The sequence below is a fragment of the Hippocampus guttulatus genome, chromosome 20 (assembly GCF_054856545.1).
Source record: "Hippocampus guttulatus isolate MCC_2025c chromosome 20, RoL_Hgut_1.0, whole genome shotgun sequence".
NCBI classification, from domain to species: Eukaryota; Metazoa; Chordata; class Actinopteri; order Syngnathiformes; family Syngnathidae; genus Hippocampus; species Hippocampus guttulatus.
Window position 1 is genome coordinate 4,939,450 of NC_141280.1, and position 26,722 is coordinate 4,966,171.

The window sequence follows — 26,722 nt, forward strand, 5'->3', positions numbered from 1 at the left end:
CGGTCCGATCCTCGGCTGCAGAAGCTAGCTCTTTGGACATGGAATGTCACCTCTCTGGCAGGGAAGGAGCCCGAGCTGGTGTGTGAGGCAGAGAATTTCCGACTGTATATAGTCGGATTTGCCTCCACACACAGCCTGGGTTCTGGTACCAGTTCTCTCGAGAGGGGTTGGACTCTCTTCCACTCTGGAGTTGCTCAAGGTGAGAGGCGCAGAGCAGGTGTGGGCATACTCATTGCCCCCCGGCTCAGTGCCTGTACATTGGGGTTCACACCGGTAGACGAGAGGGTTGCCTCCCTCCGCCTTCGGGTGGGCGGACGGGTCCTGACTGTTGTTTGTGCATATGCACCAAAGAGCAGCTCAGCATACCCACCCTTTTTGGAGTCCTTGGAGGGTGTGCTGGAGAGTACTCCTGCTGGGGACTCCCTTGTTCTGCTGGGGGACTTCAATGCTCACGTGGGCAATGACAGTGAGACCTGGAGGGGCGTGATTGGGAGGAACGGCCCCCCCGATCAGAACTCGAGTGGTGTTTTGTTATTGGACTTCTGTGCTCGCAACGGATTGTCCATAACGAACACCTTGTTCAAGCATAAGGGTGTCCATATGTGCACTTGGCACCAGGACACCCTAGGCCGCAGTTCGATGATCGACTTTGTAGTTGTATCATCGGATTTGCGGCCGCATGTTCTGGACACTCGGGTGAAGAGAGGGGCGGAGTTGTCAACTGATCACCACCTGGTGGTGAGTAGGCTCCGATGGTGGGGGAAGATGCCGGTCCGTCCTGGCAGACCCAAACGTATTGTGAGGGTTTGTTGGGAGCGTCTGGCGGAATCCCCTGTCAGAAGGAGTTTCAACTCCCACCTCCGACAGAGCTTTTCCCATGTTCCGGGGGAGGCGGGGGACATTGAGCCCGAGTGGACCATGTTCCGTGCCTCTATTGTTGAGGCGGCCAATCTGAGTTGTGGCCGTAAGGTGGTTGGTGCCTGTCGTGGCGGCAACCCCCGTACTCGCTGGTGGACACCAGCAGTAAGGGATGCCGTCAAGCTGAAGAAGGAGTCCTATCGAGCCTTTATGGCCTGTGGGACCCCAGAGGCAGCTGACGGGTATCGACTGGCCAAGCGGAAGGCAGCTTCGGTGGTCGCCGAGGCAAAAACCAGAGCGTGGGAAGAGTTCGGTGAGGCCATGGACGCCGACTTCCGGACGGCTTCGAGGAAATTCTGGTCCACCATCCGACGTCTCAGGAGGGGGAAGCAGTGCACCACTAACACTGTGTACAGTGGGGATGGGGCGTTGCTGACTTCGACTCGGGACGTTGTGAATCGGTGGGTAGAGTACTTCGAAGACCTCCTCAACTCCACCAACACGCCTTCCTTGGAGGAAGCAGAGCCTGGGGACTCTGAGGTGGGCTCTCCTATCTCTGTGGTTGAAGTCACCGATGTGGTTAAAAAGCTCCTCGGTGGCAAGGCCCCGGGGGTGGATGAGATCCGCCCGGAGTTCCTCAAGGCTCTGGATGTTGTGGGGCTGTCCTGGTTGACACGCCTCTGCAACATCGCGTGGTCAACAGGGAGAGTGCCTCTGGATTGGCAGACTGGGGTGGTAGTCCCTCTTTTTAAAAAGGGGGACCGGAGGGTGTGTTCCAACTACAGAGGGATCACACTCCTCAGCCTCCCTGGTAAGGTCTATTCAGGGGTGCTGGAGAGGAGGGTCCGTCAGGAAGTCGAGCCTCAGATTGAGGAGGAGCAGTGTGGTTTTCGTCCCGGCCGTGGAACAGTGGACCAGCTCTACACCCTTAGCAGGGTCCTCGAGGGTATGTGGGAATTCGCCCAACCAGTCTACATGTGTTTTGTGGACTTGGAGAAGGCGTTTGACCGTGTCCCTCGGGGAGTTCTGTGGGGGGTGCTTCGTGGGTATGGGGTACCGAACCCCCTGATACGGGCTGTTCGGTCACTATACCACCGATGTCAGAGTTTGGTTCGCATTGCCGGCAGTAAGTCGGAATCGTTTCCAGTGGGGGTAGGACTCCGCCAAGGCTGCCCTTTGTCGCCGATTCTGTTCATAACCTTTATGGACAGAATTTCTAGGCGCAGCCGAAGCGTTGAGGGGATCCGTTTTGGGGGCCTCAGTATTGCATCCCTGCTTTTTGCAGATGATGTGGTGCTGTTGGCTCCTTCAAACGGGTCTCTCCAACTCTCACTGGAGCGTTTCGCAGCCGAGTGTGAAGCGGTTGGGATGAAGATCAGCACCTCCAAATCTGAAACCATGGTCCTCAGTCGGAAAAGGGTGGAGTGTCCCCTCCGGGTCGGGGAGGAGATCTTGCCCCAAGTGGAGGTCATCTATGGTCACGAGCTATGGGTCGTGACCGAAAGAACGAGATCCCGGTTACAAGCGGCCGAAATGAGTTTTCTCCGCAGGGTGTCCGGGCTCTCCCTTAGAGATAAGGTGAGAAGCTCGGTCATCCGGGAGGGGCTCAGAGTCGAGCCGCTTCTCCTCCACATCGAGAGGAGCCAGATGAGGTGGCTTGGGCATCTGATTCGGTTGCCCCCTGAGCGCCTCCCTGGTGAGGTGTTCCGGGCATGTCCCACTGGGAGGAGACCCCGAGGAAGACCCAGGACACGCTGGAGAGACTATGTCACCCAGCTGGCCTGGGAACGTCTCGGGATCCCCCGGGGAGAGCTGGAAGAAGTAGCTAGGGAGAGGGAAGTCTGGGCTTCCCTGCTAAAGCTGTTGCCCCCGCGACCCGGCCCCGGATAAGCGGTAGATGATGGATGGATGGATGGATGGATTATTGTGAGCATCATCACTGTTGTTTGCGTCTTAGGTCACGCTTACTCGCAGCTAATGTAATGAGTGCTTGTCAGGGCTTTCATTAGCGTCCAGTGGGCACTTATCTGCATCCGTCTTTTTCATTCAATGACGTGAAGTTCCTATTTGGGAGCACAAGTGTGTTTTTTTGCACAAGGGAGAATGGTGTAAATAATCGAGCGAACTGTCATTAAGGTGAAATGAAGCCGTCAAGTCTTTCCACATTCCTGTATCTTTAAAAAAAAAAATACATACCTGTAGATATATTGGAAAAAAAAAAGAGCGTGAAGGTGACTAGAAACGTCACACATCACTTGAGATGTGCACAGCAGTGCTGCTGCTGCAAAAAAAAAAATAAAATCTTTACACATTTCTGATGAAGTGCCGTTGGCTGGAAGTGCATGCGAAGTAGATGTCATTATTTGGCATATTCCCTTGTGGAAATATTTATTCCAGTGCTGGAAAAGCTCGCCGTGTGTGGGCTGTAGAAAGGTGTTAGAACAGTTTTTTTTTAAAATAGTTGATGCCAGAAAAAGTGAGAAAATGCAGTTATATGTCCCTTTAGGTTCCATCGAGTGTCATTTAATAGCAAAGACAATAAGAGTGCAGTGGGGGTGTTTTAATTAATGTTTCGAATGTTTTCAGGGTCCACTGTGACTGACTGAGGTTACTCAATTCTTCTAAACAGTTGTCTAAATGATGTGGTGCAGAAACATGGTTATCCTCTGAAAGGCAGAATTTTGATCTTGCACGATTCGGCTTGGAGCAGAAAATGGGACATCACGACCTTATTTGCTGCTTCCTGCTCGCTTTTAATTGTTCAAGGGGCGGTGTTGACATTGTCCTCATGTTCAGCGTTATTCCCGTGATGCAGGACTGGAAAAACAAAGAAAATGGCCAAGATCCCTTTGTTTTTGTGTGCGTTGAAGAATAATGCGCTGCATCAACTACCTGCACCATAATCGAGTTCAATTCATCAAAAAGATTGTCGGATATTTTATGTTTATTCAACACTCCCTAAATGGCATTAAAACAGGGATTGTTATAGCTTATAGAATTTCTATAGTTGATATCCTTGATTGGAATATTTAAAAGAGAAAATAGGCATCATGACTTGATTAATTGCATGGGCGGGGGGGTTTGTTTTGTTTTGGTGTGTGTGTGGTTTTTTTCCTCCTGCTTTAAATAATTTGATGTTTTGGCAGTGATGTCCCATTTTTCAGAGTCATTCCTGTGGTGCAACATCACAACAAATAACAAACAAAAAATATATCGTTTTTTTTTTTGTTGTTTTTTTTAAAATATGTGTTCCTGTAGCCTTCAACACTCCAATTCTGCTAATATGTCACCTACGGCCCCCTTCTCCCTTTCGGTTGGGCTAACATTGAAGCCACACCCCCTCTTGGGGTCCTTGACACACTTTCTTTCCCTTCGAGCTTGTCCTCGGATTTGCCCTTCCTTACGTCTGACCTATGGATCGCCATGGTCCAGGTCCCCTTTAGAGCCCCTATGTCGTATTTGGGCTGGGGGGGGGAGAAGCCCCCTTTGCAACCATCGACCACCCCACCCCTCACCTACGCGCCCGTGACGAGTAGCTTCTTAACTCGGCACTCTCGGCTGTAAAGAGGATGTAAAAATAAGATTTGAAAGCAACGGCGTCTTTGCGGACTATTCTCCCAGGCGGCGAGAGCCAAGTTGTTGACGATCCAAGCGGATTTCCTGCGGAATGAATGCGGCTGATTGGGAAGAGGATTGTTTTGAAGCCATCTGACTTTGTCACGTGGCCACGCGATGAAACAAGGACACCGACCGACGGCTTTGATCCTCGCTTGTTTTCGATACGCAGGCAACCAAAAACATTTGCAAGCCTTTGATTATTTTTGTTTGTTTGTTTGTTTGAATACTGTATATGGAATATTGCCCTTTATTCTATAGAATTACAGCTAAAAAATGTCTTTACACTTTAAGTTGGATTTATCCTTTTTTTTGTTTATTCAGCATGAGAAAATTAGGTCAATGTTAGATCATTTATTTTTTGCATGTAAAATTATGTAGGTAATTTTACCGAATAGAAAATAAAATACGATCTTTCAAAAACAATTAATTTTTTTTCACATTAAATTCTCAAGTGTATATTTGGAATATAAAAAAGATGAAATGTTCATACCTGAGAAATTAATTTTCTCAAATGTCTTGAAATGTTCAATATATTGTTGAGCATCCGATGCATTTTTTTAGTATTGGAATTTGTAACAAGTGCATTTATTTGTCATTAGGTTTGAACGTGTAAAATTAGTAAATCAATAACGAGAATACAACTTGTAATTATTTCCGACATTTACCATAGAATGACCCAATTTCGCGTGCTTTGTTTTGCCTATATACTTAAAATATGAAAAAAATGATTTTCCGATAATTTACCGATAAGTAAACTACATTTTTTGCGATGAAAAATCCGCTTTATATGCTTGAGTCTCTCGTTTCAAAAGCAGAGCATGCGGTGTAAATGCTTTAATACATTGATTTGATTCCATTTTTAATGTGCGCCATAAAACATGCTCCTGTCGGTTTACGCTCGGAATAAAAACATTTTAGTGGACTTCTGTATTGAATTATTGATCGACTCGTGGTGCTGGTTTGTTTTCCGGCCAATTAAGCAAGCAGCGTTTTACTATTGAATCTTTAAAAGAGTACAAAAGGGGTCAGAAAGTATGACTTATTTTTCTTTGTGGGGTTTTTTTTTTTGTTTTGGTTTTGTTTGTTTTGTTTTTTTCAACATGAATTTTTTGTTGTTCGGTGAAATAGAATACTGTAAGAGCCTTTTAATTCATAGATCATTCAAAATTTTGTGTTTATCCTTTATAGGACAATAACGCTAAAAATATACTCCCAAAAAATATATAGAAATTGTTTTTGTAGACTTGTTGCTAACATAAGGCTTGATAAAAAAAAAAACCCTTACAGGACTTAAACTGTTTTTGTGCTGTGTAGGACAATACTGTGAAAAATACATCCCAAATAAAAATATAAAAATCATTTTCACAAACATGTTCCACATACGCTGGCAAAAATATATCTGGTAAAAAAAATAGCTTTAAATCCTTAATAATTAAAGAATAATTTACAGTATTGGATGCATTGAATATTAATAATACAAAAATATTTTTAAAACAACATACGATTTTTTTTTTTCCAGACAATTCCTAATACTGACGTAATCTTAACGTCGCCATGTGATCACAAAGACCACCAAAATTTTGCCTTGACGACAAAATGGCGGAACCCGCCCACCCCCTCTTCTGTCAAACCTGTGCCGAAACTCAAAATGGCTCCGAGATCGGCGCCCAATGGCGCAGCCTTTCTGGCTAACCTATCGCGTCTTGCCACGTCTTTTTTTTTTTTTTTTTGGTATTGCCGAAGCATCGGCATCCGCTGATAGGTTGGCCCTACCCGAGTACCCCGATTGGACATGGATGGCGTTACTAGGCCAAGAAGCAACCAATCGGGGCTGGCCTGGTCCTGTTTTGAACTCGTCCACCCGGCGACCGAAAGGCGAGAGCCAGCGTAGGTCTTTGTTACTCCACTTGACGTCCCTCGGGGCATCTTTTTCGTATTGAGACGTAGGTTTGGCGTGCCCCCGCACTGAAGAATGGGCTACGCCATTTGTAGTTTCACGGGTCGTTCCAGGGCAAATCCTCCCGGCCGACGACACCCCTTGGAAGCCATGATTATCTCCTCTATCGGGCCATCAGGTGTGTCCGCATGGCTTCGAGGGAGTCGGCCTTTGTCTGCTCCTCGGACCCCCCTCGAGGGGCTCTATTCACGGCGTAAAGGGGTGTTATGCGCCGTGGATGATTGGATGCGAGAGCCATATCGTTTTTGCAGGAGAGTCCAAACTAGACTAGAGTCGGCCCGCTGACAAAGAGGAGCTGGAGTGGAATGCTTTTGTGTTTCGGGGAGGGATAACAAAGACATGCAGCTGTGCATCCAGTCGGAAGATTTCGAGAACCCTCCTTATTATATCCCACCATTTTCCTTAGGAGTAGAAGGCGACATGTATTTTTATTTGGATGAAATATTCAGTAGGCGTCCGAAATGTCTCGAGTGCCCGCCAGCAACACATAAAGTTCGAAACAGGTCGCGGCCTTTTTTGTCCCCCCCAATTCAAACTGTTACGTTTTGGACTTGTACGTATCATTAATTCCATAAAGTGAAGAAAAAATGACTGCGCTAGCAGTTTTTTTTTCTCTCTGGTTGAAATACATTCTTGTCATGCTTACACAGAAGATCAACTCTACTTGCCATCTTTTTGGAAATTTTCAACCCCCCCCCCCCCAAAAAAAAATACAGTATATACTGTATATAATTTTTAAAATAAAAAATATGTATGATATTAATAATTATTTTATTCTATTACATGGAATGAGCACTTCAGACACCTCTAAAATTCACCATAACAAATAAATTAACTGGGGGGGTGGAATAATGACTGAAGTACAGGACCTATTGTACTGTCCAAAATGCTCTTCCCATAAATAATTTGATATTTGTGCCATTTCCGTCAAGTTTCGAGTGCAAATGACACCGTTTGAAACGTCGACTTGGTGAAACCGCGGTCGTTTCGAGTCTAGTTTTGAATCCCAGGCTCCCTAAATTTTAACCGATTCATTTCTTTTTGTACGCGTGTCCTGTTTAAAATCTCCCGCCGGTTGCAGGACTTGTCCTTGGCGCATTGCAAACTCCACTGTCGACCAAATGTCGCTCTTGTCGAATGAATCGTCCCTCGCAGCCGGCACTGGCGATGAAGAGCTTTAACGGCGCGAAGAAGAGCGTCCGTAATCATTATCGCCCATGTTATGGCTTGTGTTTGTTCACAAAGTGGCCTTCTGGATTGGGGGGGGGGGACAAGCATGACGTCTCCTCCCACTTCACCGCACCTCCCGCCGACTTTCCCTCGCAGCATCCCCCCCTGATGGCGCCTCATTAAGACGCCAGGAAGACAAGCAGCTCCAAGCCGACGCCGCAGTTGGTCCGACGAGGCGCTACGATCCCGAATTTGCATCGGTTTGCTCCAAGCGTGACTCTTTCCCAATTCTGTGATCGTCATTCCGTTGCGGGGTGCAGAGAATTCCAGTTGAGGAAAAGCAGATAGCCGCAGTGGAAAATCCACCTTTATTTTTTTCTTTGTAGTAGGACTCAAAATAAATATAGAATAGTACTAACGTACTTTTTTTTTCTCCCCTCATAAATTTCAAGGGTCACCTTGTTCATTTTGATCATCCAAGTGCTCGTTAGCTCAGAATTTAGTGGTAATTTGTACGAAAAGTGATAAAGCTTAATTTTCTTTCAATGAGTCATCGTTATGAGAACAAAATGCCACAATTCTCAGTGAGTGTTTTTTTTTCTTTTCGCTATCACATCAGAGATGTTCCATAATGACATTTTGATTCCAAATTTTGCCACACTTGGTTTTGCTGAATGTTTCTTCCCCTGTAAATGCTGTTGATTCTCACGTCTGTCCTGAAAAATCAAACGAGGCAACTTCAAGCAAAGCTAAAATGTGTCGCTGTCTGTTTTTCTTCTCCTTCTTTTTTTTCTACTTCTCCTCCTTCTTTGCCCCCCCCCCCCCCCCACAGAGATGTTGAAGGAGCTCAACCAGCAGCGGCGAGCGAAAGAGTTTACAGACCTGAAAATAATTGTTGAAGGCAAAGAGTTTGAAGTCCACCAAAATGTTCTAGCTTCCTGCAGCTTGTATTTCAAGGACCTGGTCAAAAGGTTTGCCTTTTCCTGACAGCACTTCTCCTCCTTGATCCCACCCGCTTTCTTTTTGTAGGGCACATTTGTGTCGCTTTCCTAACCCCCACTTTGCCACCCAGCCCTCTTTCTCTTTCTGTTCTTTCTTTCCATCTTTCTTGCAGGTGCGTCAAGACCTTTTTTTTTTTTGGTTCTAGCACAGGGCCAGCAGCCATTCCTTCCTTCTCTCCTCCCCCCAACACCCCCCCCCCCCTCACTCCCACACTCAAATGAATGTATCCGAATCTGGAGATAAAGGTCAACAATTCATCTCTTGCAACCTCCCCTCCCCCCCCCCCCCCCCCGCTCCCTCACCACCCCATTTTTAACCACGTTTCCCATTTGACGAGCAGCGCCAATGTTTCACGATCGAGCGATGTTTTTTAAGGGGCGTAAATGAGACGACCGTATTTCTGAAAAAAAAATGTTGCTTAGTGTTCCCTTTGTGGGAACACAAACAGCAGTTTGAAGGCGAGCCGAGTCGAGCTATTGCGTTCGTGTGTATGTTCATCTAGCTCTGAGTTCAGTTATTCGAGTTTTATATTTGATGGCGGTCATCAAACTTTCGCAGCCGACACGCGATGGCAAAAATTCTCACCGTTTCCAAGCAAAAATGACAAAATCTCGACGAGGAATTCGTCTTTCATGCAGCTATGGAAGTAGCCCATAGTGACTATAAAATACCGTCTTCAGAGCAAAATACTTTTTTGGGCATGAATTGAGACTTTTTTTTTTTTTTTTTTTTTTTTTTTTGTGGGTCTGTTTAGGTGAACCAAACTTCACTCTGATAAATGAAACTGGCTTTGGGGATGAATGTTCAAAAGCAACTTACTTGAGTTTTGTGTTTTAGACACATCAAACTTCACTGCCATGCTCCACACGCAATAATTTTTATTATTATTGTTTTTTTTGCAATTCACCATTGCTCATTTTTAGGGTGACATCATTTGTTTTTCACAAGAAAATCAAGCCTTATTTTTAGTGAATTTTTTTCCCCCATTTTTTGTACAAGTTCCAACTAATTTTTGAAATATGTTGCTTCATGATAGCCCCCCCCACCACCCCAAAAAAGACCCTTCCTCTTAAAAGGCCGGTGCGCCGAGCAGGCTGACAGATGACGGCCTGTAATTCCATTTCAGCCATCCGCATTTTCCAATAAGTGTGCTCGCTTAGCATTTAATTGATGGCATCCGTCCACATTTTCTGCATCGCTACGACCACGCGCTGCAAAAAAAAAATCTCCGAGCCGGTCTGACACGTTCGTCCTCTCTAGCTGTGTGAAACCGACTGCTCGACCCACCCCGGGGGGAGGACGGGACTCTGTCCAATTCCCCTCAGGTTTCTATGTCATAGTCTTTGTTCTAGTTGATCGCAGTAGCGAGACAAGTCTTCACCCTTTTTTTTGCAGGCAGAATGTCACCTTGGTTTCCACAAAGTAACTTTTTTGGGGGGGGGCGGAAGGACGTTTAGGATATGGTCAAATACGCAAGGTTTGACAATTCAGCTCCATCGTGAGTGGAGCCACAAAAAACGCCTCAAGAAGCCATTCCTGAAAAGACACAGGGCGTCGACCATTTTGGTTTGGCTCATTTTGGCCATTATTAGGGGTCATTCTAATAAGTTGCGTTTGAAAATTCTGCCCTCCGCAGCCACTTTAAGTTTCACATGACATTGGGTAGGCATATTTAACATAAGTACACCTACAAAAAAAGTCTCAAAAAGACAGAGGAAGGGTGCCGTTTTGTTTGGAAATGTGTCATTTTGCCCACTCCAAAGGGCCCTTCACAGGCATAACCGCACATGGAAATTTTGTCCGACTGCTATCCAAGTCGAATCACGAATCTTAAGACAAGATGTACAAATGCTCAACTGCCTAAATTGTACGTTTTCATCATTATGTGTGCGTGGATGCGTACGCCAATGTGTGTGCTCTGTGCTTGGCCTCCATTCTCCTCCCCTTCTCGGAAAAGTGTAGCAATTTCTTCACAAACAGATTCCGCCATCCGGGTGTAGCTCATCCTCCTTTTTTCAGACGATCCCTAATTTATGTCCATGGCCGCTCGAGCCGTTTTCTGCTGACCAGCCTGATGTTTTTTTAAAAATTATTTTATGTTGTGTTTGTTTTTTGTTTTAATAGCTCTTCCCTCCCATCCTCCCTCCACCATTTTGACCCCCCCCCCCTCTTCCTCCCTTTCTTTCTTCCCACCTGCCCGTTTGCCCTCCGCTCCCACCTCCCTGCAGGCAGACCTTTGTGCGGGATAAAGGTCAATAACGCTATGTGGCTTTTTTGCTTTGCAGGAGGACAAAACATTAAACAAAATAATAACAATAATCATATGGTAAATTTTATTGATTTTTTTTTTTTAAACTTTGGGTGTTTTCAGCTATGCGGAGACAATTAAATGACTTTTCAGTTTTATTTTGGGATGTCCTCACCTCACCTCACCTCAGCTCCCTCCCCTGGGTGTGCTTCAAATTACGACTAATGTCTTTGAGTTCATACACTACAGGATATCACTGCAGGTGTGATGGTGGTGGGCTTTTTTTGGCAGGGATGGGGGGTGACAGTCGTTTGGTCTTATCTCCTATCGAAAAGTCATGGAACAACACAAACCCTCCCAGTTAAGGATGGCTGCTGGCTCCCTGTGGAAGAACCGTCTCGCCCCTGCCTCACCCTTTTTTCCCCCTCTCTCTCTCTCTCTCTCTCTTGCTCTCTCTTTTTTTGTTTTTGTTTTTTTTCCCCTGTCCTTCCCTCTTCCCACCATCCTGTCGTCTCATCCTGATTGTTTGATGTCCAGTTTTGGTCTGACAAGCATTCACGTTATAACTGCTGTTTAAAAAAAAAAAAAAAAAAGGGAAAAAAGTGCAGTAACTTAGCTGTTTCCCCAAATTGTATGATTTCAACATTAATTCTTTTTTTTTATTAAATTATGAATAATTAAAAAATATTTTTCATGAGCTAATTTGAGTGTTCATCATAATTATATAAATTATATGCACTGAAATAAGTTTAAAATGTGTTTTATAGTAAAAAAAATAAAATAAAATTTGAAACATTTTGACCAATTACTCGAAATGTCAAAAATATTTTGAGTAATTGTTTTATTATAAATCTAAATTTTAAAAAATGTAGCATTTTGTCATTACTATGTTACACATTTCACATACACTTTTTTTTTTACCACTCCTTGAACTCCACTTTAAATGTCAGCTTTACAGATGCCACCTACTTTCTGCAGGCAATGTTTGTGCATCACAGTAATGATGTCTACCTCTGTAATTTGTTTTTCTTGAAGGGAGGTGGGGGGGTTTTTTCCTTCTCTGTAGTGTTTTTTTCACGTGGACAAAGCAACCGGCCATTAATTGGAGCGTGGCATCTATTTGGCTGCAGGTTTTCATGGAAGGAAATTGCACTAAATGGTTAAATAATAATAAAATGTACTTTTCTTTCAAGTACTCCCAGAAAGAGCCCGAGTACAATACTTACTACTAGTACTATTAAAATACTAAAATAGTAGAATGGCCGATATAGAATCTGCGACGACTATGGAGATTTTTGCGCCGGATCCAACTTCGTCCTCATCAGAAGGTGGGCAATTTCCCAATTTTGCTGATCACAGCATCAATGCTGTGTGCGTATGTTTTTCTAATTCAGCAAAGTGGCTCCAGCAGCACCAAATAGAAAACAATAAAAATCTTGATTGACGCACGGAAAGGACCTCCATCCATCTTAATAGCGACCACTTTTCATATGTCCGTGGCCTCAGGGAGTTAAAGTGGTTGCAGGTGGGAGGGGGGGGGGGGGGGGGGGGGCGTTCCATTTATTTTGTCCTTGAGTGGATTATTGTTTCACGTGGGACGTTAAACATGGGTGTTGAGGTGTTACTAAACGGCCTAATATCTCCCCTGCGGGCATCCGCCGCCGCGTGGACAAATCGCCGTCATCCGAGCCCGGCCTGAGTAGAGCATACTCTGTTCCTCGCGCCTCTCAGCCTTGGGGGAGGTATCGTATAATCGTTTTATATAGAGGTAATCTCCCGCATATTCGCAGTTCACTATTTGCAATTTTCAGATAAATAGAAATCCTCTAAAATCCTCTCCCTATGTCTCACAAAAATTCCCTCCTAGCCCGCCCTCTGAAACCCAATTCCTCTCTTTGTCTGTGTCCTGATTGATCGCACCAGGTCGTCGGGGGAGACGCGCAATGGCGAGATGCTGAAGCTGAGCATGAGCAACATCGGCGCCGAAGTTCTGGAGCAGCTGCTGGAGTTCGTCTACACGGGCTCGCTGGTCATCGATTCGGCCAACGCCAAGACGCTGTTGGAAGCCGCCAATAAGTTCCAGTTCAACACCTTCTGCAAAGTTTGCGTCTCTTTCCTAGGTGGGTGCGTATGAGGTGGAGGTGTCTCCTAAAACTTTTGTCTATAAGGCTTGGCGGCTCATTGCTTTGGTAACTTACTACTTTTGCAACAAGTGTTGGAAAGGAGCCAGAGAAAAAGCAGAGCCTGGCAGCAAATTAGAATGATTCGCCATTAAATACAAAATTCAACTCAGTAAATTGAGTTTGAAAATGCAGCCCCTAAAGCCAGTTTCACCGAGCTGCATGAAATTTGGTAGGTGTGTCCAATATGTGCAGACCTACCAAAAAAGGATTGAAAATCCATGCCCAAAATGGCACAAGTCAGAGATTTGGGTTTCAAAGCATCCATTTTCAGCTCGTTTTAGCTATCATACATCCAGGCGGTGCATAAACAAACATTTTCATAATTGTTTTTGTTTTCATCTTTCTTTTTGGACGGAGCATTTTGTCAATGTAATTCTGAAATTCCAAACTAATAAATTGAGCTTGGAAATTTGGCCTTCAAGGTCAGTTTCACCTACCAACGTTGAATTTGGTAGGCCTGTCGATCATGCATTGGCCCACAAAAAAAATCTCTAAAATCCATGCTTGGAAAGACACAGTAAGTCAGCCATTTTGGTTTCAAAACAGACATTTTAGCCCCATTTTAGGTACCTCTGGGTGACATTCAGTGGCAGTACTGTATTGTCCGTGGGATTTTGTCAACTTTCTGCCAAATTTGAACTACAATTAATAGTTTGCGTCAATGTGGGCCGAGCATCCTTCAGACAAACACCTCAAGATTTTGTCTGTGTGCTACCAAATTTAAACTTTGAATACGAGATGCTACATTTCCAGAATCTTGTCTTTTCATTATTGCGGGACAGCAGGGCATGACGGCAACGTTTAATGATTCACCTTAAAACACGCAACTCTGAAAAGTTGCGTTTAAATGTTCTGCCTCCAAAGTCAGTGTCGCCTGCTCACATAAAATTTGGTCGGCGGCGTCTACCACAAGGTGGTGTGTCACCTAAAGTTTGGAAATGCCTTTCTTGCGGGACGATTAAAAAAAAAAAAAAAAGAGCCTCAAATGTCAGTATTTGCATTCCATCTCAGGAGTTGTTTGAGGTATAGCGAACATGAGGGAAGCGTATGTCGACAAAAAGGTCAGAGGCGGGCGAGCGGAGAAAAGAAAACAGCAGAAACGGCGCCTATTGATTTGTTTTTCTCTATTTGGGCCACACAACACAACAAAGAAAAAAGCAAACATGGAAGCCATTTGTCGACTTCATTTCCTCCGAGACGTCAATTCATTCCGCCTCAACAAGATTTGTGACATTTTAGCACATTAGAGTGGGGGCTGGGAGGGTTATGTTCAGGTACAAGCGTTTGTCCTTGAGAGGGGCGCCGTCTTGTCTCGTCGACCTACTTTTGCTTTTCTTTGAAATTAATTCACACCACGCGACAGCTACTTGCAGGAAAACATTTGTTAGCATCAAAATCTCGAAAGCGGTTCAGTGTCATGTGTGAACAGGTAGTAATGTGCATGCCAGGCCACTAGTTGGCAGTCTAAGACTACAGTTAAAGACGGGGGAGCGAGTTTTCCATCGAATTCAGTCCCAAAAAACAGTTTGAGGCAATCTGCGATGGGTGAAGTGGGCTTTTCAGGATCATTTTTGACCGTGACAAATATTATGTTTGACAATTAGTAGACCGATAGGGAAACGATTTTTCATTTTTGCGTATGGGGGGCCCTCCGGTTAGACAGTCACTCCAATGCCTGAGCATCATCAATTCATGAACACCAGCACATTTACTCTCTTTTGGACACAACCGTTTCGGTGTGGAATCATTCGTCTGCCGCCTTGTGTTTTGGCTTTGCCTCTGTTGACCGCTATTTGTTTTCGGGCAAGCCACATTTGCCCATCAAAATGGGGAAGAAAAAAAAAAGGCCTGGCATGGGTCCGTCCTGAGGACGATTATTTAATCAGCCTCTCGCATGGGGCCAGTTGATCAGTGCGTCTGATGGCATGTTGATTGCACAAGTTGCCTTCTCTCTTTGGATTGTTTACATCAAAAACAAACTTCTCAAAAGATCCGAGGGGTCCGCGAGCCCTCCCCCTGCTGGTCATTTTAAGATCTACCTCTCTAATGTTCCCCGGTTAATTCCTAATCCTACTCCCTGCGATCGATTCCCGCCCTGTTTGTTTGTCCCGGGAGGCGTTTGGAGTTATTAGATGTGTCGAGGTAGCTAGAAAGCAGATAAGCTGTGACACAATCCTTCGACATCATCTTCGACGTGTGCCATCTCGCTATCGACCTCATCGGTCTGTCTGTGTTCTCCCCTCGTGGGTCTTCTGACTTATTTCTCTTCTTCTTTTTCATGATCCGGTCGATGACCCGATTTTCCGTTGGGGTTTTGTTTGGCGTCATATAAGCGTCAACAAGTCACTTTTTTTTTTTTTTTTTTTAAGCTAGAATTGTTTCATAAATGCACTTTGAAATTCTTCTCTTTCTTCATCGTGGGCTGCAGAGAAACAGCTGACGGCGGCAAACTGCCTGGGAGTGCTGGCAATGGCCGAGGCGATGACTTGCACAGAGCTGCACAACATGGCCAAAGCCTTTGCGCTGCAGAACTTTCCAGAGGTAGGAACACCAACCAGACCATCATTTTGTTCTGTTATTTGACGCAAGTTGTTTGAGGCAGAATATGGACTCCACATCCTCAACCCCAAGCCTGATGTTCTTTAGGTTTTAATTGAGTTTTTTAACTCATTCACTCCCAAAGACGTTTTTAAACGTCTTTTCAGACTTGTTCCAGAATTGGCTGGTCCTGAATGAGTTAATTTTCATTTGCAAGAACTAATGTTCTGGACTAGGTGGAGACTTTTTGAGTCAAATTAGTTCTATTGAATCAAGAAAGCTTCTTCTTTTTTAACCCTTTCCTGCAAAATGAAAGATCGTATACCCTTTTATGTTGGCACGGCAGTTTTTCTGTGAAGGGGAGGGGGGTTCTGATATACTCCTCCTTGGGTTATTTTTAGTGTGATGGATATTTATTGGAAAATGCAGTCAGACAGAACAAGGTTTGAGATGGGGCAGACAGAGGAAAAAAAAAAAGAGAACGGCAGCGGTATAAAACGGGTATATGACTCCTAAAACGTTACATAGGTGTGAGCTTTTATCTGTTTTAGGTCGACTGAGAAGGTAGTGCCGCAATAAATCGCAAATAATCCCAAGTCAGTTTGCAGGTTGAGTCACAGTGTCATGAGGGCGAGAGGCATCCAAAAAAAAAAAAAACATCCACTTCTGTGTCCGATGATCAGGTGGCGGGACAGGAGGAGATCCTGAGCGTGTCCAAGGAGGACCTGGTGGCCTACCTGTCCAACGATAGCCTCAACACCAAAGCCGAGGAGTTGGTGTACGAGACGGTAATCAAATGGATCAAACGTGACTCCGCCTCCAGAGTTCAGGTAAGGAAAGATAAATAAATACAGCTGTCCCGATTCTGGACATGTTTGCCCCTCTAAATGTTGTCTCGGTTTCACATGAGAAAGCAAAGGGCAAAGGCACAGCTGCTACCCTTGTTTATAGGTTTTGTCCGCGAGGTGTCAGACCGTTGTCGGAGTCGGTTCATCACAGTCAAAAGGTTCCATCCTCAAGATGGATATCGACAGCAGGCGAGAGCAGGTCAAAATTGTCACGTCACGCCGAATCGATAAGAAAGCCTTGAAGGTCGGAGTGTCGTCTCCGGCCCGGGTCGGCGCGAAAGCAAAGAGAGCACGATCGCAACCTCGGGGCCGTGAGATTTTTATTGATTGCGGAGGCGAGCGCCGCGAATACAAAGCCGCTGATTTTTACGGCCTAGTTAAAAATGGAAGCGAGATTAGCAGATGAATTGCTGGCCATCCTTCATCCCAAGAGTCATCCGTCCTGAGCGATGCCTACTTGGCGGAGCGCGCCGGCCCGCGTTATCCGCATCAGACGACCAAAATCAATGTTCAATCAATTATAGGCCTGTTGGCACCTATAATCATCATTCCTGATTTTGCATTTGTCGTTTCGTCTTAGTTATTTTATGATGTAGTTCGATCTCAGTTTTTTGAATTGTTCCAAAAAAAACAAATATCTGATTCATGAAGAATGATGTTGGATGATTTAGATGGACAGAACTTTACCATACGCATTCCGGGAAGGGGAGGAACATTGAAGCTCGAATGCTGAAAAGTGAAGAAAAAAAAGTGTGGAGCAAACATTCTATGAGAGTGTTTTCATCAGTGAATACGATGATTTGTACTTTTGTACACAAAAGTCCCACAAAATCAAAATTTTCGCGGGTCATCCCATTGCATTTTGTGCGTGGGATTTTACCATTAGCATTCAGTGGTTGGCCATTTTTTGCGTCATTCCGTCTCTACAGATATATAATTGCGGATCACGCATCCAAGGCTGTTATCATCGTTGTTCTGGGCCGTCCGCCATTGTCGGACTGATGTCTGCTGCAAGTCATGTGAGTCCAAAACCTCCAAACCGTTGAGTCCAGCAATCTCACCCTCTAATGGAGAGCGGAGTTATTCCGGAGAAGTAGACTTGAATGGGGCCGGGGGAGGGGGGGGGGGGGGGGGCTACATTTTTTCCGCTTGTCTGAACAAGCCATTCCCATATTCCTGGGACGCGAGACCCCGGTTCACCTTGCGCTTGAGCCAAGAAGAAGAAGAAGGTACAGAAGATTGCAAAGATTGGAAAAAAAAAATGGGGGAAACCAATCCGAGCATGACAAGAGGCAACTTGGAATCTCGTACCCTGACCTCCTCGGGTGGGAACCGAAAGCCGCCTCTTCCGTCGTGCCGCATTCATGGTCCACATCCACCAGCGCTTCATCCCGAGGCGGAAAATCACTCCTGCGGAACCTGTGACAACTTTTAATGACATGTCAGGGCACAATGTCGCCGCGCGGCTTTTAAGGCGTCAACTAGTCAGTGTGTGTGTGTGTGTGTGTGTGTGTGTGTGTGTGTGTGTGTGTGTGTTTGCATTCATCCCGGCATGCGCCCGTTTTGTGTGTTTTAAGCTGCGGGCTGTATAGCGGAAAAGTGGCATATTGAACGCGGCGGGTAAATAATATGCAATTTTCTCTTTCCGCTACCCTGTCAGCTTGCGTCTGGTGGCAGCGAGAAACGAGGCATGAACATCGCTTAGAGACGGAAGAGAGCATTAGAGTGTGTATTCCGGTGAAATTGTATGTATTTCACGATGGACCTCACTCGACCCTTTCAAAATTCAACTCGGTAGCACCCCCTGGAAAGTTAACGGGGGGGGGGGGGGGGAATAAAAACAATCAAGATGGCAGCGGATGTCTATCATAACAAAATTTCCATAAAGGCCTCAAAAACTTCCAATTGAACAGGAAGTCACAAGAAGGAGTCATGCCATATCGCCCATGTCTAATGACTCCGTCAAAGTCAACACAGCATTTAATTCCAAATAATTCGCCCAGATGATCCCAAATCAGAAGCCAGGATCATTAAAAATAGCGGGCTGAGCTATTGAACAAACTCCAGAGCCCCTTTTGACCTGAATCATGACTCTGTTCAAGTTGGATTCATTATCCAAGGTTGACGGCGCTCGCTCTATCAAAAGAAAGTAATGACTGTCGCTTCTTCTCTTCGGTGCAAGAGCAGCCAAAGTGGAGTCGGAAGGAGACGACTCAAGCATTTCATTCTCCTCCGAAGGACGATTGTGGCAGATGCGAAGTTCGTCATCTAACCCCCCAAAAAAAAAATACAATTAACCCCACTTAATGGCTCGTGGCGATGAGTCTTTTGTGCTTTTGAACTCCAAAGACAACGGGCAAATTAAAAGCGACGTTGCAGGTAAAATGGGGTCATTTTGATCATTTTAAACAACGGGGAATCCGTTTAAATATGCACTCGCACACATAGACACGTGCACACATACACGCGCGCACTGCCTCAAAGCACTTTTGTCCTCTGATATTCATTCTGATATAATTTGTTCTGGCATTCCAAAAAAAAAAAAAAAAAACCCCGAAGAGAAAAGACGAAGAAAATTACACCAGCTTATTATGAGAGACCCGCATGAGCACATTAAGTAATACCTTTAACTGTGTTCATTTGGCCCGGGAACCGCAAATGTCGTGGCCGGCCATTGTTACTACCGCTAATGGCCGGGCTGGAAGGCAAAGCACGCCATTAAGTGTCCTTTTTAGCCATGTTACAGTCGCTGGCCACTTTCCAAAGAGACGATTAATCATCCTCTTTTGTCACCTGGCCAGATAAGATCCGCTAGAAAGGAAATGTCAACGTGAGCCCTAATGGAGGTCCCATTCAGGCTTTTGGCAAAAGACCGGCCTCCAGTAATTGAACGAGTGCGGCGGCCATACAAAGGGACCGCCGAGTGGAAACGAGGACGAGTGTTCCGCTGTCACCTTTCAAGTCTCCATCATATGTTGATCAAAGTTTGGCGTGACGCAGTTTTGATCGTCAAGCTTTCATGCTCACGTTAGATTAAAAAAAATAATAAAAATGTTTGCAGTAGAGTTTTGTGCATCTGGATCGGATGCCGGCCAGTGAACTGTGGACCTCTACGGACATCTGTGCGGTCTCAGAGCGTGCTCAGTCCTGATGTGTGCGGCCAGATGGACGCGCCCGCTCAACCGTGGCGACTTTATATCCGGAGCAGGTCAAATCCGTACTCGCTTACGCTGGCTGGAGCCTACGATGCGTATTAGCCAGGAAGCTAATACTATGCTACAACTACTACAATCTAAACATTATTTTGACATGATGCCTTTGGATTTGAAAAATATATAATTGTATTTTACTTGATGTTTCATTCGAGTGCAACTAATGAAGTGACAATATCTACTCAGACACAGATAACCCGACTTCTAGTATTTTTTAGATACAAGCAGTCGTTCGGATGATTTTTTTGCTTTGACTTGGTAGCGCCAACTTGACAGCAGTTTGTCAAATATTGAATATTTCCTCAAAGAAAAGGCACAAGCCACTCCCACTTGTAGTTTACTGTCACACCAAACCGAAAGCAAAGCAAACGCCAACAAACAGTGCAAACCCATTGTCATGCTAACAGGTAGCGTCGATAGTAGCGCTTTTAAAAGCAACCAATGAACCAAAACGTGAAGACAGATATATTACAGACAGTCACAGGCATATATTCTTTATCCTCTCTGATGATGTTCAACGTATATATACAGTCTATAAATAATAATTTCCATTAAGTGAAATCAGTCGGCCGCCGTCCATTCACAGTGTACCTAATATTTGGGGCAGACATCTTATAAGAAGAGAACTGCCCCCCCCCCCTCGCGTGCAACGAGGTCTCTTGCAGCCGAATGTGTTCCTTTTCTTCCGATGAAGTCATGCCGAAACACGCCGCACCTGTCAGTCGCGGCTCAGGGCGACATGTCCCCCCCCCCCCCCCCGTTCTCCCACTCACCATCAGCCAACCCCCTCACTACCTCTCTCGCTCACATCCTCTCCGCCTGACACGCACTCACAGTCACGCAGACGCCAGAAAAACACCATTTGTGGCCAAGCGCGAGCATATTTTGCTCACACGTCATGTGTGCTTTCATTGCAGGTGGATGGGTTTGTTTATGAGGCTGTGCACTCTTTTACACGGGCGCACGTGTGTTATTATTCACGCGGGAGGGGGCAGAGTTGTCTATTTTTCAAACCGAAGCGGCCGACGTGACCCTTGGTGTCATTTGTTTGAGTCATTTGCCGTTCCAAGGCGTTAATGGAAATTTTTTAAACTGGAGCAGGCTCCTGTCATATATTTTTCTTCACACAAAATATCGAAGTCTGCGGTCATGTTTGTATGGCCAGTTTTAAGTCGGCTGGTACATTTCGGACCATGGTTTACTTTTTTTTACAGCCTGTATGAGAATGTTATTTGGTGTTTTTGATGATTTGAGAGAGTTTTTCGAGATACGAGCCATTGCTTGGCTGACAAATCCGTTTTTGTCTCGATATGAGCGAAAATGGGCCTCCCACCGGCTAGATGGCGCCAGCCAATTTCACAACATCCGGCCGCCATCGATTCACATTGGTTTCCATGCAGTGGAAGGCATCCCTCTGGATTGCTTGTGTGGCTTGGGTGCTTTATCTGAGCCCATTGGCAACGGGGGAGTTGCATGTCGGGAGTCACGTTGTTCAGGCATATGGTCATCCTGACAGAATGGAAGAAGTGGGGAATGGGGGGGGGGGGGGGGTCTAAAAGTAGCTGCCACAGTTGAAGTCGGCCCTCCCGCGGAGAGCTCCCATATGTTGGGCATGTTAGCACTTGCATGCCGCACGTCATAATAAATGAGCATGATGAACAGCATCAGCACCCTACCGGTTATTTTCGGGAAATTTCCCCCCTCATTTGCGTTTGGGGCTTAGGGGGACGAGTGCAATTTGATTGGACGCAACTTTGTAAAGAAGCGTTATCGTTGCTAAGCTCGCCTTTGATCAAGTTTGTTACGTCATAACTGTCAGCAGGTTAAATCGAATCAGCCTAAAAATAGCTTTCCTTTCCCCCCCCCAAGTCTTGGTTCTGAAAAGGCTTATCTCGGCGTCTGGTCGGCGAAGACGAAGGTGACAGCTCTGGCGATTCGTCTGTCAGGACGATGCTCGCGTTCGCTCGAGAGCAAGAGTGAGCGATGGCCGCCGAGCTTGACAAAGAGAGAGACGAATGGAGTTGGGCGCTCACGGTTCAGCGTCATGAGTGACGTCCCTCGGAGATGTTAGCCTTTGACGACACAGAGGCCGTTTATGAGTACTTACCCCCCACTGAGCTCCAACTTGTATATCGCATTCGTACTGTACTACGTGTCGTCTGCTTTTGCTTAAAATGGGAAATTTCTATCGTTCGTGCCACGTGAACGAACACCTGCAGCAGGGCAATGTTCCCATCGTAGCAAAGCCTTATTGTCACTTCATCCATTTTTGAATACGTGTATCTTCATAAGGGTGGCCGGGGGTGGGGGGGTGATGGAGCCTGATTGTCACTTCATTGTTCATTCATATCATCGTCCACGCAGCTTTTTTAAAATTTTTTTTATCCCCAGCTAATTCATAGCAGTGCTCTTTCTAAATCACCACAAGATGGCACCAAAGCCCCATCTAATAGGAAAGTAGTAAATTAGTGTCTCTACCCTACCGCCTACGTTTCTAGCCGACACCAGATATTGTCCATCTGAAGTTTTGGCGCGAGGAGCGTGGAACCACAATCATGCGCATGAGATTTTGCTGATTGCTTGCGCCCGAGACGAGCATTTGTTTCATTTTGTTCCTCCTTTCTCTCCTGTTTCCCCAAAAAGTTTATCTTAGGGAAGTCAAGTCAGGTTGAGCACTGTATTGAGAGCTTGTCGCCGAAGTTGCTTTTTGGAATTCCCAGCGCAGGTCGCCATGGCAACCTCCTCTTCCACTTTATGGATTCATCCTTTTTTGCCGCTCACATTGTGACAGTTCAAATTTGATCTTGGATTACAGTAATCCCCCGCTATATTGCGGCGGAGATGGCGTCTTGCGAGTCCCGTTGTTTGTTTGCCCCATTTCGATGAACGATCGCATTGACGGCTTTCGTCCGATGCAACGTCCGTCTGTGGCAGTCGCTGAGTTCCGCTGTGAAATGACTTTCTGTTGTCTCTCTGCCATACCCCGTTTTGAATCGGCCTCCATCGAGCTTGTAGGGATTAATGTGCAAGAGCCCTATTGATTTTTGTACATCTTTTGCGCTTTCAATGAGGATTACTTACGATCTGTGATAGTGAGAAGTTTCAATTAGAACCCCACCGAGGTGGATTATTTTATTTTTATTTTTATTTTTTTTTGGGCTGATGCAGATTCTGATATTTGACAGAATGAAATTCCGATACTGAATTAATCGGCCAATTAAAAAAAAAAAGTGGAGAGAGAGAGACTTCTTTTTTTGGTCTTGTAATGCTGACAAGATAAATATGAATTACAGTTACAACATCGGACTGTATTTGGTTAATAAAGAGAAAAATCGTTGAAATTTTCCTGTTTTTGTTGGGCCGTCTGCTTATAAGAAGTCAAATTTTTGCAGTTGCAAAAAAAAACAAAAAAAACCCCCCCACAATCAGAGTTGCAGCCCAAGCTAAAAATAGGAAATAAAAATTCTGTACTTGGCACCCTCTAAGGCCCGAATCTTATTGCCCCCCCTCTCCTTCCCATTATGTACCGCGTGAAGTAAATTCTGAGCGCTCAAGTTCCAACACAAAGACTTTGCCGCTCAAGAGCCGCAACAAAGTGAAGTGGGCGAGGCCTTTGCCGACATGCTAAGTGCCTCTTTTCTTTCGGCTGAGAGCAACAACTGTCTGGGAAAGCCATTCTCCGTTCAGCGCTTTGATTCCGTTTTTTTTTTTTGTTTTTTTAAATTGCTCCTCAAGGTCGTATCGATGGTTGGAATGTTGAAAAAGACAAGTTACACTTTCAAGCTTCACTGTGGACAACTCTCGGGTATTTGCGCCGCTAACTTTGTGTAAGTCTCGCTCGCGCGGGCAAAACCCGCATTTCAGCCACCTGTTCTCCGCAATGACACTTGTAGGGCACCACCTGACCGAACAAGGGCTGCAAAAAGCTTTTAATTGAGCTCCGAAGGTCAGCCGCCGAGGGCTTCTTAAATCTGCCAGGTCCTGCCCGTGTTTACCCGGCGCGGCTTGTTTGATAAACTGTTTTGGCAGACGGCGCGCTCCCCCCGTGGGTGACGGTCGCCGACAGTCCCATCTGCGGGGCTCGCTGAGAGGAAATGTCATCGGCAGATGTCCGCCGTGACGGGCACCCTTGCGTTCAACCCCCCCTCCTCCTCCCTCTTTCGCTTTTCCTCCCTCCAATCTCTGCTCGTTGAGTTTTATTTATGTATTGGCATATTAGCATAGATTCTACGCGGAATCAACATTTTTTTTTTCTCTGCAGTTTCTTGGGGGGGGGGGGGCGACTCAAAGGCCCCTTCAGAGCCAAAACGGTCGTCTTATGATGCATTTGCAGGCCTGCCTTCTCGAGACCTTGTATTTCGACCCACAATAGCTATGCCCACCAAATTTCGATTCGCTAAGTGAAAACAATCTTCCGGGGCTGAATTTTCAAACTCAACTTATGAGAGATCAAAGAAAGAACTCAGGTGTGGGAGGTGAGATGCCGGCCTTATTATTGACTTCTTTTTTCTGTCTGGGAGTCTGTTGTTTAGTTGCTTTTTTTTTTGGCCCCGTGTCCAGCTGGGCCGCGATGCGCCGAGCCGTTCGAGGTCATCCCGGTCAGCGGCCGCCCGCCGCTGTGACACTCGGCGGCGGCTTGTTTACAGCTTTTGCTGTCGTACGAGTCGAGCCTCCCACGGGGGTTCAGGCCCGCCGCACTTAAACGCAGTCATACGCATTCTGCAGCTTTAGATGAGGTTGCCTTGGCAACTGTACCACTGCAAATGTGCAAACATCGAGAGTTGTTTATGAGCAGTAATTAGTTGTACTTATTTAAATGAATCATTGTGGTTTCATTTTTCACCATTGTATTGACAAATGTTGAATCCGTGATTTAAAGGTAAATAAGTCGATGTGTAAAATTCACATCCGCGCGTCGGCGATGTCGGTTCCTTTCGTCGCGGTTCTTGACGGTCCCTCTTTTTCGCAGCACCTGTCCGATCTGCTGGCGTCGGTGCGACTGCCCTTCATCCACCCGTCCTACCTGCTCAACGTGGTCGACAACGAGGAGCTGATCAAGTCGTCGGAGGCGTGCCGCGACCTCGTCAACGAGGCCAAGCGCTACCACATGCTGCCGCACGCGCGCCAGGAGATGCAGACGCCGCGCACCAGACCGAGGCTCTCTGCAGGTAACGCACGCGCCACTTTGTTTTGGAGTCTTCGGCGCAGGCAAACGATACGGCAATAATACCCAGGCGGATAACTAGCGAACTAGCTAACTAGCATGGCAAAAAATCAATTTGTGTCCACTCTGATGTGACTTCACCGAGCAACGAGGAGCTTATCGCTGCTCATGCTCTCAGAAAAAAGTACGACATGGCAGAAAAATGACAAACGGTCAATAAGTGCGGGCAAAAACATCCCCAAACACTTTTTGTATTGATGCCGCTGATGCCAGTGTAGCGAAACGCCACTGCACAGCATTACACTGGGCCATGCACGCTATTCATTTTGCGCCGCATCAAGGTGACAAAGAGGTCATGTCGCCATAAGGAGACGTCGCCTTTTTATTGATTTTGGCCCACCGGGTAGGTAATGGGTCGCCGCTCTGTATTATATTTTGTGTGTGTTGCATTAAGTCAGCCTGGAGTATAAGCCGTCTTTGAAAGTGGAAGCGAGAGCGCCCACTCTGATGTCATTTTCCAAACTCTAATGAACGATCCTTAGTGTAATTGATGTCCATCAGGGAGTCTTAAGCTTTTCCGCTGAGAGCTGTGTATACCGAACAAAGTCGAGGAAGAAGAGTAGAGGCCACTTAACCTTGTGTTGAGCAAAACGTGCTGAAAAACAATCCAACCGCTATTTCTGGAGGTCAGCGTATGCTAAGCGCTTTGAAAGATTTACAAAAACAAAAAACTGTCTACTGCTCAGCTTGATGCTGTTGGCGACTGAGCAAATACTTATTTATCTCAGTGCCATATTCTGTAAGCGTTCGAGTCGCTTTAATTCTCTACTTTTGGACTAAAAAGTCATTACAAGCGTGTGTGTGTGTGTGCGTGTGTGCGCGCACGCATTACTATTTACTTGTGTGTGTGTGTGCGCATTTGTGTGTCTGTGTGGTGTAAAACAACACATGCAGTAAAATGGCAGCGCCTGGTGATCCATCAGTCTTTCCTCTCCTGTCCTTGGGCGTGTTGAAACTGTCAAATCAATCTTGTTGCGCTTTACTTTTGACATGTGCAATGACAATACATTTGATTTCCATTCCATTATAGTAATGAAGCAAATAAAAAATAATGAAATAAAAATAGTGGTGTGTATATTATATATATGCAGTATATATAATGTTTTTTTTTGAATAACTTTCTGCCATATTGTCAAATATCAAAACTGAAATGGCTGTCAAACCTGCAAACAAAAAGCTCTGAGGAGAGTCAAGCAAAAAGAAATTCGAATGCCCCAAAGTGAAAGTTGTGCAAAAGGGCAGATGGTTTAGTCCTTTAATGAGTGCGTTTGAGTGCGTGCGTGTGTTTGTTTGAGGGAGTGCGTGCGCGTGTGTGCGTGCGCGCTTAAAAAAGCGCGTAAGCAGATGGAGCGCCACCTGAGCTCTGTTGATAAGACTGTCAAGCGTAAAAAGAAAAGAGAACTGCCATCCGTGAAGCACTTCTTGCTGAGCAAAGTCAATCTGCGGATTCGCTGTGCGTGTGTGAGCGGAGACGCACGTGCAATATGCTAATGACTAGCCTTCAGAAGCCCAGTGTGTACTGTGCGTTTGAGATTAAGGCTCAACGTTGATGTCGTCACTGGTGAGCCCCCGTTGAGTGAGGAAGTAAAACTGTACGTTTGACACGGCGCAGAGAGAAGAGATTTGTAAGCAACCCTGCCAATGTCACTGAAGACATTTCGCAATCATTCAAAAATAAGCATCAGATTCATGAAAATCAAAATGTCTGATTGATTCAAACCCGGCGAAAGGCCAGCATCCGATCACGCTCCCTCGTAACGTGCGTAAAAACATCCCGATCGCCCCCTGAAGGCAGACACTTTTCTTTTCAGCGGCATTCCATTTAGCACGCATTGATCCTGACTTTCTTGTCCCTCCTCGCCGA

The 26,722-nt window shown here is 45.7% G+C and overlaps 1 protein-coding gene across 5 annotated transcripts in view; it reads left to right on the forward strand.

Annotated features, from left to right (window-relative positions):
- The window catches only part of LOC147187665 (kelch-like protein 29), a 115,359-nt gene that overhangs the window by 62,143 nt on the left and 26,494 nt on the right, over positions 1–26,722 (forward strand). For all 5 annotated transcript variants that reach the window (XR_015097600.1, XM_086099976.1, XM_086099975.1 and 2 more), the window contains 5 exons: positions 8,436–8,574; positions 12,777–12,973; positions 15,465–15,577; positions 16,258–16,404; positions 24,604–24,802. Coding sequence is in view for 4 of the 5 variants with exons in the window: in XM_086099976.1 (XP_085956102.1) it covers positions 8,436–8,574; positions 12,777–12,973; positions 15,465–15,577; positions 16,258–16,404; positions 24,604–24,802 (795 nt within the window). In the remaining variant the exon portion in view is untranslated. The remainder of the gene's footprint in view (positions 1–8,435; positions 8,575–12,776; positions 12,974–15,464; positions 15,578–16,257; positions 16,405–24,603; positions 24,803–26,722) is intronic.